General features: G+C 44.5%; 1 protein-coding gene across 12 annotated transcripts in view; it reads left to right on the plus strand.

Annotated features, from left to right (window-relative positions):
* Positions 1-12209, plus strand: part of LOC117903411 (cAMP-specific 3',5'-cyclic phosphodiesterase) — a 108263-nt gene extending 96054 nt beyond the window's left edge. For 7 of the 12 annotated variants that reach the window (XM_034815417.1, XM_034815419.1, XM_034815421.1 and 4 more), the window contains 9 exons: positions 3072-3176; positions 5161-5344; positions 5410-5503; positions 10019-10356; positions 10428-10692; positions 10773-10887; positions 10944-11106; positions 11175-11543; positions 11609-11821. In XM_034815417.1, the coding sequence (XP_034671308.1) occupies positions 3072-3176; positions 5161-5344; positions 5410-5503; positions 10019-10356; positions 10428-10692; positions 10773-10887; positions 10944-11106; positions 11175-11543; positions 11609-11821 (1846 nt within the window). Of the gene's footprint in view, positions 1-3071; positions 3177-5160; positions 5345-5409; positions 5504-10018; positions 10357-10427; positions 10693-10772; positions 10888-10943; positions 11107-11174; positions 11544-11608 lie in introns of all 12 variants that reach the window. The other 5 variants (XM_034815416.1, XM_034815418.1, XM_034815420.1 and 2 more) reach the window with 2 other exon arrangements.
* Positions 12210-12771: the final 562 nt, after the last annotated feature.

Raw genomic sequence — 12771 nt, forward strand, 5'->3', positions numbered from 1 at the left:
TTCCCCCTGCCATATACATCGCTTATATATGTGGCTACAATATATTTATATTCCAATTTAATGACACTTCTCGCTCGTTCTTCTCGCTGCTGCGTGTTCTGCTCCGATATATGATTATTCCCCTTCATTAATTATGATCTATGGCGCTGCTTTTCGTTTGTTTGTGGCTCGACACAGCAATCTTTTGGCGCAGCAAACTGTCAGCGAAAAGTGAGGGAATGTGGCGGAATATTACAGCTGGAAGCTCTAAGCTTTTTGGCAGGTTTTGAACTGCCTTAAAAATAAGTAAATCTAAGCAGAAGGAAGTGTTTTTAAGTGTTTCAAATCTTATAGAAGAAAAGAATTTGCCTCTGGCTCTTGGCGCGTTTATTTGGCTTGCAATAGAAATCAGAAAATTCACAAAAAAGTCCCGAATTTCCCATTGATTTCTGTCCTTGCCGACTTGTTGCCGGCCCCGTGCCCCACGCTCTCCTAAGGGCAGGAGGTTCCTCGATCCCACAACACAGCAATTCCATCCATGGGGCGGGATGAGTCATTGTTTTGAACCTAGTCGGTTGGGTGGGGGAGGGGGGCTGCAAAATGCGTCGCAATATTAAAACCAAAGAAAATGCGAAAAACTGCTTACCCCTCAGCCGCCGCCTTCCCCCCACTGTCCATCAGCGAAGCGTCAAATGAAAATGACAAATCAGCGGCAGGCCAACAAAAAAAAAGCGAGACAGCCGAAATGAGTCCGGGGGCTGGTGATCGGGGAAAGGGGGCTGCTGATGCAGTTGCCGGCACTTTTTTCCCAGCAGCTGATGGAGTGGAAGTGCTGCGAATGGCAATGGAATTGGTTTGGAGATTGGACGGAGGGCTGGTTGGCTGGATATCGGATGGATGGATAATGCCATCCAACAATTGTTGGCCCGATATGTTTCGTATATGCTCTGCGTCTCCCGATGATCCCCGAGCGAGCGAAGTGTGCGACGTGCCAGCAATCAGGCAGAACAAAAGCAGCAACAAAATGTGTTAAACAAACAGAAACAGAAGCTGAAGCAGAAGCAGAAGCACGCGAGACAGCGTTGGCGGAGGGGGGCATGGGCATGGGCATGGGCATTGGAGGAGCGACCCCAAAGTGGCACGGAGACCGCAGATTGCCGAGAGCACGGAGCCTGTAAATGAGCTGCCATTGTTGTTAGTGTTTGTTGTTGTTGCTGCTGCTGCTGCTGCTGCTGTGGTTATGGCCGCAAAGGAGGTCAATTTTACATGCGTCAAAAGTTGTTTCAATGGGAAAACATTTTTCATGCCACCAGACCAAGTTCTTGCTATCTCCCGCTCTCTCCCCCGCTCTCACCCCCGCTCTGTGGCAAAAATTGCTTTTCACATTTATTTTCAATTCTTTGCTCCTTGTTTTCTGTGTTTCGAACGATTTTCATTGTCGGACAATTTGGCGGCCGAGAGTTGAGGCGACAAAATTAGCGGTTAAAACGCCCAAAACTGTGCACAGAAAAAAAGGCTTTCAGCTAGCTGATGCCCTTGGAAAGGATCTTTATGTCAAAGGGAACATTGAGGAACTTTGAGGCTTTGGTTTCTTTTTTAGAAGCTGCTAAGAGGAAGAAGCCTTTGGGCTGTAAGAGAATTTCAAAATTTCAAGCTTTGAATAATGCTGCGTTTGCTTTGAATTTATTCAGCCGAAGCTCTTTAAATCGAATCATTTAATTACCTAGCTTAAAAGTCGCACTAAAAGTGGGTTAATTGAAGAAATTAGCAATAGGGAAATTACTTACCCTGATGCATGGGCTCTTGTGAGCCACAACTTTCCCATTCAAAAGGTGCCCAGAGATGGGTATTTGATGTCACTTAAGAGTGGAGTTGTGGCATCTGCAAACACCCCAAAAATAACCGCAAATAAAGCGAAAACCTTTCCAGATGTCACCCTGTATTTGGTTTGGTCTTCTCTAGTACGAATTTCCAATTGAATTTAATTCCTTGGCGCCATTCGGCGTGTGTCTGTGTTCGCTTTTTGTTTTAGTATATTTGTTTGTGACGTCACTGATGCACACACACACACACACACACACACACATAAATATATGTATTATCCATTTTACTTTTTATTATTATTAATTTATGCCATTTTTGTGTGTTTTTTTGTTTGTCAACTTGTTCCGTTTGGCCAGCGATTTGCTTCGTTTGCCCATTTCGATTTTGGCTTTTGTGCTCTGCTTTTTGTTGTTGTTGTTGTTGTTGTTTTTGTTTTATTTTTGGCACAGAGCAGAGAATGTTCAAAGCAAGTGAGTGGCTCGTGTGCCGCTAAGGAGAACCACCCAGAAACGGCCACCCATCCTCCGATAGTGTGTCCTCCTGCCTCTCCTCTTTTTTTGCTATATGTTTTCCTCAATTTCTGTGGAATTTTCAACTGCCAAAAAACTGAAAAACAGAGGGAGAAAGTGGCGAAACTTGGCCGTCGCCATGGCGCGTCCTTTGGCGGACCCTGAGTGTGTGGGTGGCTGGGTGGGTTTTCGGTTTAGGTTTTGGTTTTGGTTTTGTCTTTTTGTTGTTGTTCTTCGGTGGTGTATATTGAGGCCAGACACTGACCTTTTTGGCCACTTGCACTCCATATCCGCCAACCAAATGTGGCGACCACTGGACAGCATTTTGCCATTTCAATTCAAGTCGAAATTATAAATTTATTTAACATAAATGTTGGGCAAAAAAAGGCAAAAATTCCACGTTTCAAAATGCCTGAAAAGTGCAGCAAAATATTGTAAGAAAAAAGAAATGGGAATACACTTTTTGTGGTCAATAAATTTATGGTTTTTGTTCACGCTTTTCACCAAGCTTACATCTGTACATAACTACACACATAAGTACATTTTTATGTCTTAAAATAGCATAAAAAATAGCGTCAAATTGTAATTTGTGTTTAAATGGATCTCGTGCATGTCCCAATAGTGCCTTAAACAAATATTTATATCTACATAACTTGCCATAAGCTAGCCAATGCAGTACACAAAAATGTATAACTAATGGAATATCTCTTCTCTCTCTCTCTCTCTCTCCCTCTCTCTTTTCTTTATGTTTTTGTGCAGCCATGGCGAGGATCTCATTGTGACGCCGTTCGCCCAAATTTTAGCCAGCTTACGTTCAGTGCGCAACAATTTATTAAGTCTGACAAATGTTCCAGCATCAAACAAGTAAGTGTTGTGGCTGTGACCTTGGCAAAACAAAGGCCAAAACCCGACCAGCAACCAGCAAGATCCAATCCGACCCAAGACCCCAGACCCCACCCAACACGCTGCCCATGCCCCACCATGTGGAGAGACATTCAATTTGTTGTGCACTAAGAGATGTACTTGACCCCAGAAAAACAAAACAAAAAAAACAAAACCCAAATCCCAGCCTCTCAGCTGCCCCCCTCTCTCCCTCTCGCTCTCTGTCTGTGTTGCTGCCTGCTCTTTGCTCGCTCTAGCCACCACCCCCCATCCAACCCCCACTATTACTAACTAAAACCCTCTCCTGCCCACTCCCTCTTTTGTGCTCTCGGTGTGTTTTTGTCGTCTCACACTTTAATTAATCAAAAAGAGAAAAAAAAGCAGAAAATAAAACAAATAAATAAAAAAAAGAGGGAGCCAGCGACAACAACAACAACAACCAAAAAGGGGTGGGAACAGCCCACAGCCCCTATCCCGAACCCAAACCCAAACACCACCTTCCACACTTGAACCTCCACGACTAACAATAACTTTTGATGGTCCTTGGGCAAATGTGTATTTTATAATAAATAAAAATAGAAATACACCCGAAAATGTGTGAGAAAACCCTTTGGAAAAAGGTTGAAGGTCTTCGGGACTCATCAAGCAACCGCCTCCGCCCCCGCAGCCCCCCCCCCCCTTCGCTCACACACCCACTTGCCGCCACTTGAACAGAAATGACGTGAAACGTGCCAAAAATATCGCAAAAAATAAATAAATAAATAAAATAGAATAAAACAAAAAGCAAGAAATCCAAAAAAAGATTCTCTCGAATCGAGGTGTTATTTATACACCGAACATTTTGATATTTTACCAAGAATATTTGCTGGTCGTTGGCTGCGCGAAAGAACTTAAATTTAGAGCACAAAAAATATCATTTCTGAGAGGAACACAAATCTATTTTTCAAGCGAAAATCTCGACTGGGACTGGGACTGGGACTGGGACTGGGAATCGGTTGTTCAACCAGGAACGAATCACACACAAAAGAGTGTTGGTTGTTTTGTTGTTGCATTGCTCGCTGCTGTTTTTGGGTTGATTGCTTTGACCCCTCTTAATCTCTAAGTGTGTGACCCCCCCGCTGCCCTAACACTTGCCCCCCCAATGCCCATTAGGCAACCTTTCTAGACCTAAGAGTAGAAACCAAACCCGAATTCACACGAACCAAAAATGTGATGTAAATAACAAAACCAAACCCCCAGCCCCCAACCCGCCCAAACCAACATTAACTACAACTAAAACCGACACAGAATTTGTTGCAAATGTTTTTTCATATATCTAAATATTTTTTTTCTCTCTCTCTCTCTCTTTCTTCTACTCTAACTCTCTCTCTCTCTCTCTCTCTCTCTCGCTCATTGCTGCATCTAATATGTGTGTACATAAATAAACAAATGTGTGTGTTGTTTTTCGCCCGATTGATACTCGACTTTTGCAACCAAATCAATCTGAATGTTGTGAACTTTTTCACCAACCCGAATACACACCACAAACCCGCTGCAATCCACCAAAAAACTCATCCAAACCCTCTCCATTTCCATTTCCATTTCCATTCCCATTACCAATTGTTCGTGCTCCCGCCTGTTTGCCGCTTACCGTTTGCATCCCTTTCTGTTTGTTTTCGCTTTGATCCTGATCATTTGACATTGTTCTTTTTTCCACATATTTTTACTCTCTTTCGTTCCCGTTCACTCGTTCTCGTTCTCGCTAACTCGTTGTTCGTTTGTTTGATTGTTTGATCAATGTTTTTTTTCCGGTGTTCCCAAAAAAAAAAAAAAAAACCCTCCTCCCTGTATCCCTTCCCAAAAATCCCACTCTCTCTCTGTCCTCCTCCCTGGCTTCTGTCTCTCTCTCTTTTTTGCTCTCTATCTATGTGTGTGTGCGTGTGTGTGTGTATGTGTGTGTGGAAAAACCATTTATTAATCAAACAAGATCCAGGCGGCCAGCTCAATCGTCATCCGGACGGGGCGGCAACGCCAGTGGCGTCCAATTGGCGCAGGGCGATGAGGCCTACACACGCCTAGCCACCGATACCATTGAGGAGTTAGACTGGTGTTTGGATCAGTTGGAGACCATACAGACGCATCGCAGTGTCTCCGACATGGCATCACTCAAGGTAAATCCCATCCCATATGCTTGCATTTATTCTAATATTCTAATACAAATGTTCTTTGTGTGCAGTTCAAACGCATGCTAAACAAGGAGCTGTCGCACTTCAGCGAGTCAAGCAGATCGGGAAATCAAATTTCCGAATACATATGTTCCACATTTTTGGGTAAGTTAAATGCAAATTAAATGCAGCAACTATGGGGCATACCATTGGTATTTTATAAGGCAAGCAAAGTGGCAACAAAAATGTAGTCACAATGTGGTTGAAAAGTTTAAATTAAATGAAGCAACTACGGGGAACACTTGAGGTATTTTATTAAGCAAACAAAGTAGCCAAAAAGTGACTCGCTCTTCGTCACAATGCACTATGGTCCAGATGACCACTTTTCTTGGCCAAATTGAATAACTCGCGAACGGAACAAGATTTTTTGATTTAGTCTTTTGATATAAGTTAAGAATAGGGAGAGGAAGGTTTTTTGAAAAAATGGGCGTGGCAGCTCCTTTTTTTAAGGGAAAATCGGTTTTTAATTTTTTTTCTCAAAAAGTTAGAAGCAAAAAAAGGATGGGAATATGTTTAGCAGATCAAGATTCTATAAAAAAAAGTCGTAGCACGAGTTAAAACAACCTAAAAATCTAAGATAATCGCATTTTTTCTCCCACAGAGCATGCTCTTCAGCAGTTTCCATTATAAAACAATATTACCCTGGCTACACTCTAGCCCCCAAAAATAGCTAGTGACTAATACTGTGGCTTAAATGCAATGCAAAATGGTACCCTACTTCACAATTTTCTCCTTCATTGTGTTCCAAACGGCAAAAAACATTGAAAATTCTCATTTGAGGTTATGATCTATAAATGCAAATTGTAAGAGTTGTGGTCAAATGTGGCATTTGTGACTATATACATTTTATCAATCATTTATTGGTCTACGACACACAATAGGTTTCAAGGTGGGACTAGGTGACACTCTATTAAAAAAACCTTCTCAAAAATTAGTCTTTACTACGAACTGACACATATTGAAGGTCTCACTTTGACATAAAATTACGAAGACATCGCCAACTACTAGATACCGTTCACATTACAGAACACGTAGTAAAAACCCTACTGAATAAAATGCATCCAAAAAATTGGATCAGTTAATCGTATTTTTCAATTTATGAGACATTTAAAACAGCAATAAAATTGGTACTTTTTCACTGCACGTGCTTTTCAATAGTGACCGCTGGGTTTCACAGCTGATTTTGCGAAGGTGGCGCCATCTATGCAAATTTTTGGTACGAAACTTTGATGGTCACTCTTTTTCTAATGCAGAGCGCCAAAAACCACGTCTTGGTTTTAACTTTTAAAAATTGCCTTTTGGCCAAGAAAAGTGGTCGTCTGGACCATAGTGCAATGTAGCAGAAAAGTTGACGCAAAACAAGACACGCGTGGCAGCTGCTATGTACACACAAAGTGATTCGGGTCCCTCAATCAGTGTTTTTCCAATTGTATTTACCTTTTATTTCGCATCATCAATGCTAGAGAACTATAACTATCCCCCACCCCAAGCGAATGTAAATGTGCTGAAAAGTGATTCAAGAAATTTCAACTTAAACTTTCGTTTCGTTTCGCTTTGCAATTTGTTTCGCGATGCTGCTAGTTTCTTGTTCCCTGCTGCTGTTGTTGTTGGTGTTGGTGTTGTTGAAATTGTTGTTGAGCAAAGCGCACAGAAGTATGCAATAAAATCGCATTAACCACAGCAGACGTCGTACAAGAAGCCGCAGCGCAGCAGCAAAAATATTAGCAACACAAAAATAAGTAAAGAGAAAAGCTAAAGAAAGAAAACTCCAAGCCCCGCCGCCATCCATCTTCATCTGCATGCTCCATGGCAGAACGGCAGCAAATTATGCTGCGAATAAAGCGGCAGCCAGCAGCAGCAGAAAATATTATACAAATCATGGACGGATGCCCAGTAAGTCGCAGCTGCAATGCCGTGGACATTTCAAGCAGCTTTGGGCCACAAAAATGCTGTCAGAAAGGAGGGAGATCAACCAACGTTTCGATCTCCAGCCCGGCTATCAATATTGAATCCACAGTCAAAAGTCACGTACTCCTCCCGGAGTGTTGGAGGGGGAATTACATTGAGAAATGTTTCAAACTGTTCTCCCGTATGTCTGTGGCTCCGTTTCGCGTGGAGTCACCGCTTTCGCCTCAGCCGTTGGATTGAAAGTGCAAAATTAAATTATGCAGAGCAGCATAAAAGCAGATGAAGTGGAAATTTCATTGTTTAACCTGCGAACCAAGCCCGCAGGCCGAGTGTCCGTGTCCGTGTCCGTGTCCGAGTCCTGCCCCAATCCCCAATGGCCCAATCCCGCAGTCGATCCCTGGCGCCTTCCTGCCAGCCGGCCCGCTTTTGTCCAGGCCAAAGCCACTTTGTGGCACTTTGTGTGCGATAGCGCACAGCGCATAGCGGGTATCTGGATGGATGCGGCATGCGGCAGGCGGCATGCGGCAGGCGGCATGCGGTGGCCAGCGGAGAGTGGACACCGAAGCTGGGGGCGTGCACAAACAAAGGCGCCGCACCTAGGCTGGGGACGCAGCAAAAACACAACAAAAAAAGACGAGTTGAAAGGGAAAAGCAGAGCAAAAAAGTAAATGTGGGGGACGGCCACTGGGTGGCATATTTGCACATTTGTCCATATTTCTGCTTCGCTAACTTCCGAGTCCACACAGACAGAGACACAGAGAGGGAGAGAGAGGGAGGGAGAGAGATAGCCGGCAAAGTCCTTCTGATGGACATCCTGGCTGGGTCGGTTCTCTGGCCACCTTTCACTAGACTTTCCAGGCCTATACTCGTATCTGTGCTAGTTTTTGTTTTTGTATTTTATCAAGCATAAAATCGCATTTGGGTGCCCCACACACACGCGCGAAGGGGTGTGGGGGGGAGGAGGCTCTAATGTCCATTTGTAACACTTCATTTGAAACAGAAGCCCACGCCGCCCGCCCGCCCGACTCGACCTCGAAGCCGAAGCAAAAAGTCAAAATGTAGGCAGGGGGGACAGGCACAGATTATACTTGGGAGTGGTGCCAACAGTGGGTGCCATCAGTGGGTGCACACAGCAGAGTAGGGAGAAAGCATACGAGTAACCCCCACCTGAAGTCGCAAGTTGAATCCATCCGTGGAGGGGGAAGAACAGAAACAGATTTGGCCAGAAGTACAATCCAAAGAGTACGAATAATAAGCGAAATACCGGACGGGGGCACACACCCACCCACACACACACACACACCCACACACAACATATGCAAAACAAGATGCTGCCGCACATCAGGTGAATAACTTTTTTCCTTTTACTCCCTGGCAAGCATAGAAGAGTCCTTGTAGACAAACGACAAAAAAAGAAAAAGAGAAACGAAAAGCGAAAAAATGGGAAGCAAATGCGCAAAAGATTTTCATGCGGCAGGGGGCGCAAAATTTATGCGCTGTCAAGCTGATAGAGTTGCCCCATTGGACATTCCTGCACTCTCCCTCTCTCCCTCCCTCACTCTCACAAAAAGAAAAAGATTTCAAAACTGGCTGGCAATACTCTTGGGTGGGAGCCAAAACAAATGTCAGGATTTAAGGTTACCTCCTGGCCGGCAACAAAATATGAAATGTAAAGCAGCGAGTGGCCAATCATGCACACAACATGCCTGTTGTTTTGCTCTTCTGCTATTCTTTCACGTTCTCTTTTGCAGCACTCGCTGGTGCGTCTCGAGTTGAGCCTTAAGGTGGCAAGTGCGTATGTACTCGTACTCTCGTACTCATTGTATGCTTTGCTTTTGATGAGTGTTCGAGTGTGGAGTGAGGCACCAAACTCGCCTGAATACGCAACTTTAATATGCTGCATCATGTACACGCAATGTATGTGGTTTTTGCCACACCCAAGCGTCCTATGGCTGGATTTGAATGGTTTTTTGATATGGTCAAAGCTTACTGGATTATCCATTGATTATGCCTTGAAATCCTTGCAAGTTAGAGCTTAAATGACGCTTGGGATATCCATTAATGGGGTTGGAGCGCAATTGAGGGTTAAGGATACACACCCCCACCCCTCTGTATGCACCGCTTGGAGCAACAGTTAAATCAACAAACCGAAATCTGCCAAATTCGTGTTGATTTTTTTGTGGCCATTCCATGACCACTTGCACGTCCGTGGGTTATTTATGTATGTTCCACATTCACAGCACTTTCTCTCTCTCTGGAACGCAATTTGGACTTTGGAAATGAATATTAATTTATTCAGAGGCAATTTGGAATTTTCTCTCTCTCTGTGCTAGACAAACAATTGGAAAGTGGAGTGCGAGCGATGGGTTGGGGGTAGAAGCGTTTGACCTGAAAGTGGGCAAAATGGAGTTCTGAATAGATGATAGGTGGGAGCAGGAGCAGGAGCAGGAGCAGGAGCAGGAAGCTGCAGCTGGAGGGATGGGAAGTTTTGTTTGCCAACTCTTGAATATTTACGAGTCTGTGTGGCTGTGTAAACAGACGCAAGAAGCGTCCACAGCATCCCGCTCCATGCTCCGATTTGCATCCTTCTGATCCGCTTTCAGTCTGTGCTGAGCCTGGGGGTCTGCGTTTGTGTGTGTGCCATGCGATGCCATGATAATGATGATTCTTATTAAATTGTATGCCTTCCATTTGGGTCCATTTTATTTGCAGACAAACAGCAAGAGTTCGATTTACCCTCGCTGCGCGTGGACGATAACCCGGAGGTGGCAAGCGCCGCTGCTCTCATTAACCAGCAGCAATATGGTGCCGCACGTGCACGCTCGCCGCGCGGCCCACCCATGTCACAGATCAGCGGTGTGAAGCGGCCACTGTCCCACACGAATAGCTTCACCGGCGAGAAGTTGCCCACATTCGGCGTGGAGACGCCCAAGGAGAATGAGCTGGGCACGCTGCTCGGCGAGCTGGACACCTGGGGCATTGAGATATTCAAGATTGGCGATTGGAGTTGCAATCGCCCTCTCACCTGTGTGGCATACACCATATTTCAGGTGAGTGCTGCCGGCATCCATTTCCCATTGTGCATTTGTCAATAATCCTTTTTCCGGTTGTGTTATTACAGAGTAGAGAATTACTGACCAGTCTTATGATACCACCGAAAACTTTTCTTAACTTTATGACTACTCTGGAGGACCACTACGTTAAAGACAATCCGTTTCACAACTCGCTGCATGCCGCTGATGTGACGCAGAGCACCAATGTGCTGCTCAATACACCGGCACTCGAGGGCGTCTTCACACCGCTTGAGGTGGGCGGGGCACTGTTCGCTGCCTGCATACACGATGTTGATCATCCAGGCCTAACCAATCAGTTTTTGGTTAACTCAAGTGAGTTTTGGCAGCCCGTTTTGATCGCCAATTGTTTGCTCATTTTGCTCGCTCTCTTTTTGTTTCTGTTTTTGCTGCAGGTTCCGAGCTAGCATTAATGTACAATGACGAATCTGTATTGGAAAACCATCACTTAGCGGTTGCCTTTAAATTATTGCAAAATCAAGGATGTGATATATTCTGCAATATGCAAAAGTGAGTAGCATTTGACACCTCATTCGCCATATAATAATTTACTTTATTATCTGAAGGAAACAACGCCAAACATTGAGAAAAATGGTCATTGACATTGTGCTCTCAACGGACATGTCCAAGCACATGAGTCTGCTGGCCGATCTAAAGACAATGGTGGAAACCAAGAAAGTCGCCGGCTCCGGAGTTTTGCTGCTGGACAACTACACCGATCGTATACAGGTGAGTGCTGGACATCGGTTTTGATGCACTTTATTTACACGTGTTGCCTGTTGCCTGTTGCCTTGCAGGTGCTTGAGAATCTGGTGCATTGCGCTGATCTAAGCAATCCCACCAAACCGCTGCCGCTGTATAAGCGCTGGGTGGCCCTACTCATGGAGGAGTTCTTCCTGCAGGGCGACAAGGAGCGTGAGTCGGGCATGGACATCAGTCCGATGTGCGACCGTCACAATGCCACCATTGAGAAGTCACAGGTGGGCTTCATCGACTACATTGTGCATCCGCTCTGGGAGACTTGGGCCGATCTGGTGCATCCCGATGCCCAGGATATACTCGATACGCTTGAAGAGAACAGAGACTACTACCAGAGCATGATACCGCCATCGCCGCCACCGTCGGCGGCCGATGATATGCCACAGGATGAGAAGATACGCTTTCAAGTAAACTATTCAATGATCCACTGGGACGCATCCAACTGACACTCTTTTTTCCGGGCACTTTTCAGGTAACTCTGGAAGAGTCCGATCAGGAGAACTTGGCCGAGCTGGAGGAGGAGTGCGACGACGATAGCGAGGGACGTGCCGATGCCGATGCCGGCTCCAGCACCACCATAGCCACTGCGGCGCTGGGTGGCGGCTCGGGTGGGGGCGGCGGCGGTGGGGGCGTCGCACCCATAGCGGGTGACGCGCAAAATCAAGCGCAACAAGGTGGAATATGACGGAGAGTCGCGGGAATGTATCGCAGATTTACGGAAAAGGCTCACAACCTCTTCCCACTACGTTAGTGACTATTATTAACAAAAGCAAACAAACAACAACAAAAAACCTATAAAAAAAACCAAGAAAAAAATCTTATAAAAAATACCAAAAAAAAAAAACTAAACAAAAACAAACCTAACTAAAAAAAACAACAAAAAATCTATTAAACAAATGTTTAAAGCATACAAAAAACCAAAACAGCAATAGCAAAAGTACCGTTTAACTTACAAAGCATAGAAAAACGAAAAGCAAAAACAAAAACAGAAACAAAAAAAAGAAATTAGAAATTTACTTAATGGAAAAAAAAAACAATGAGATTGATGTTGAAAACTCCCCCTGAAAAGCACACACAAACACACGCATAAAAACAAAAGAGAAAGATAACTAAAAACAAGAAGAATTAAATCAAGATCAAGATCAAGATCAGGAGAAAGATTTGAGCAAATGCTGAGACAAGATTTCTGATTTCTTTGCAAAGAAAAACCAAACCCAAGACAAAGCAAAAAGAATGAGAAGAGAGAAGCAACCGCAACTAATACTAAGATGATACCAAAACTCCACCCAGACCCAGGTCCTGAGCATCCCTCCCCTACCCAAAATTATAGACGATTTTTGTTGCAAATGATTATTGTTAAACAAATCTGAACTACATACTTAAGCGCCAAGCAAGGCAAAAGAAAACCCTCTGTTAAACATTAGCATTAGTGTAATTAAGGCAGCTGCACACACATTGTTCAGCCTCTGCTCCTATTTTAAACCATTGACAAAACTGAACCCAGGCCAGGAAGGCGAACCCTAGAGCCGCTAGAACCGAGCAGAGCGGAGCGAAACAGAACAGAACGGAACGGAACGGAACGGAAAGGAACGGAAAGCGGTGGCCGAAGTACATTTAAGCATAAGCGAAAGTTTT

Source organism: Drosophila subobscura, chromosome A (genome assembly GCF_008121235.1).
Source record: "Drosophila subobscura isolate 14011-0131.10 chromosome A, UCBerk_Dsub_1.0, whole genome shotgun sequence".
In the NCBI taxonomy this organism is placed as follows: Eukaryota; Metazoa; Arthropoda; class Insecta; order Diptera; family Drosophilidae; genus Drosophila; species Drosophila subobscura.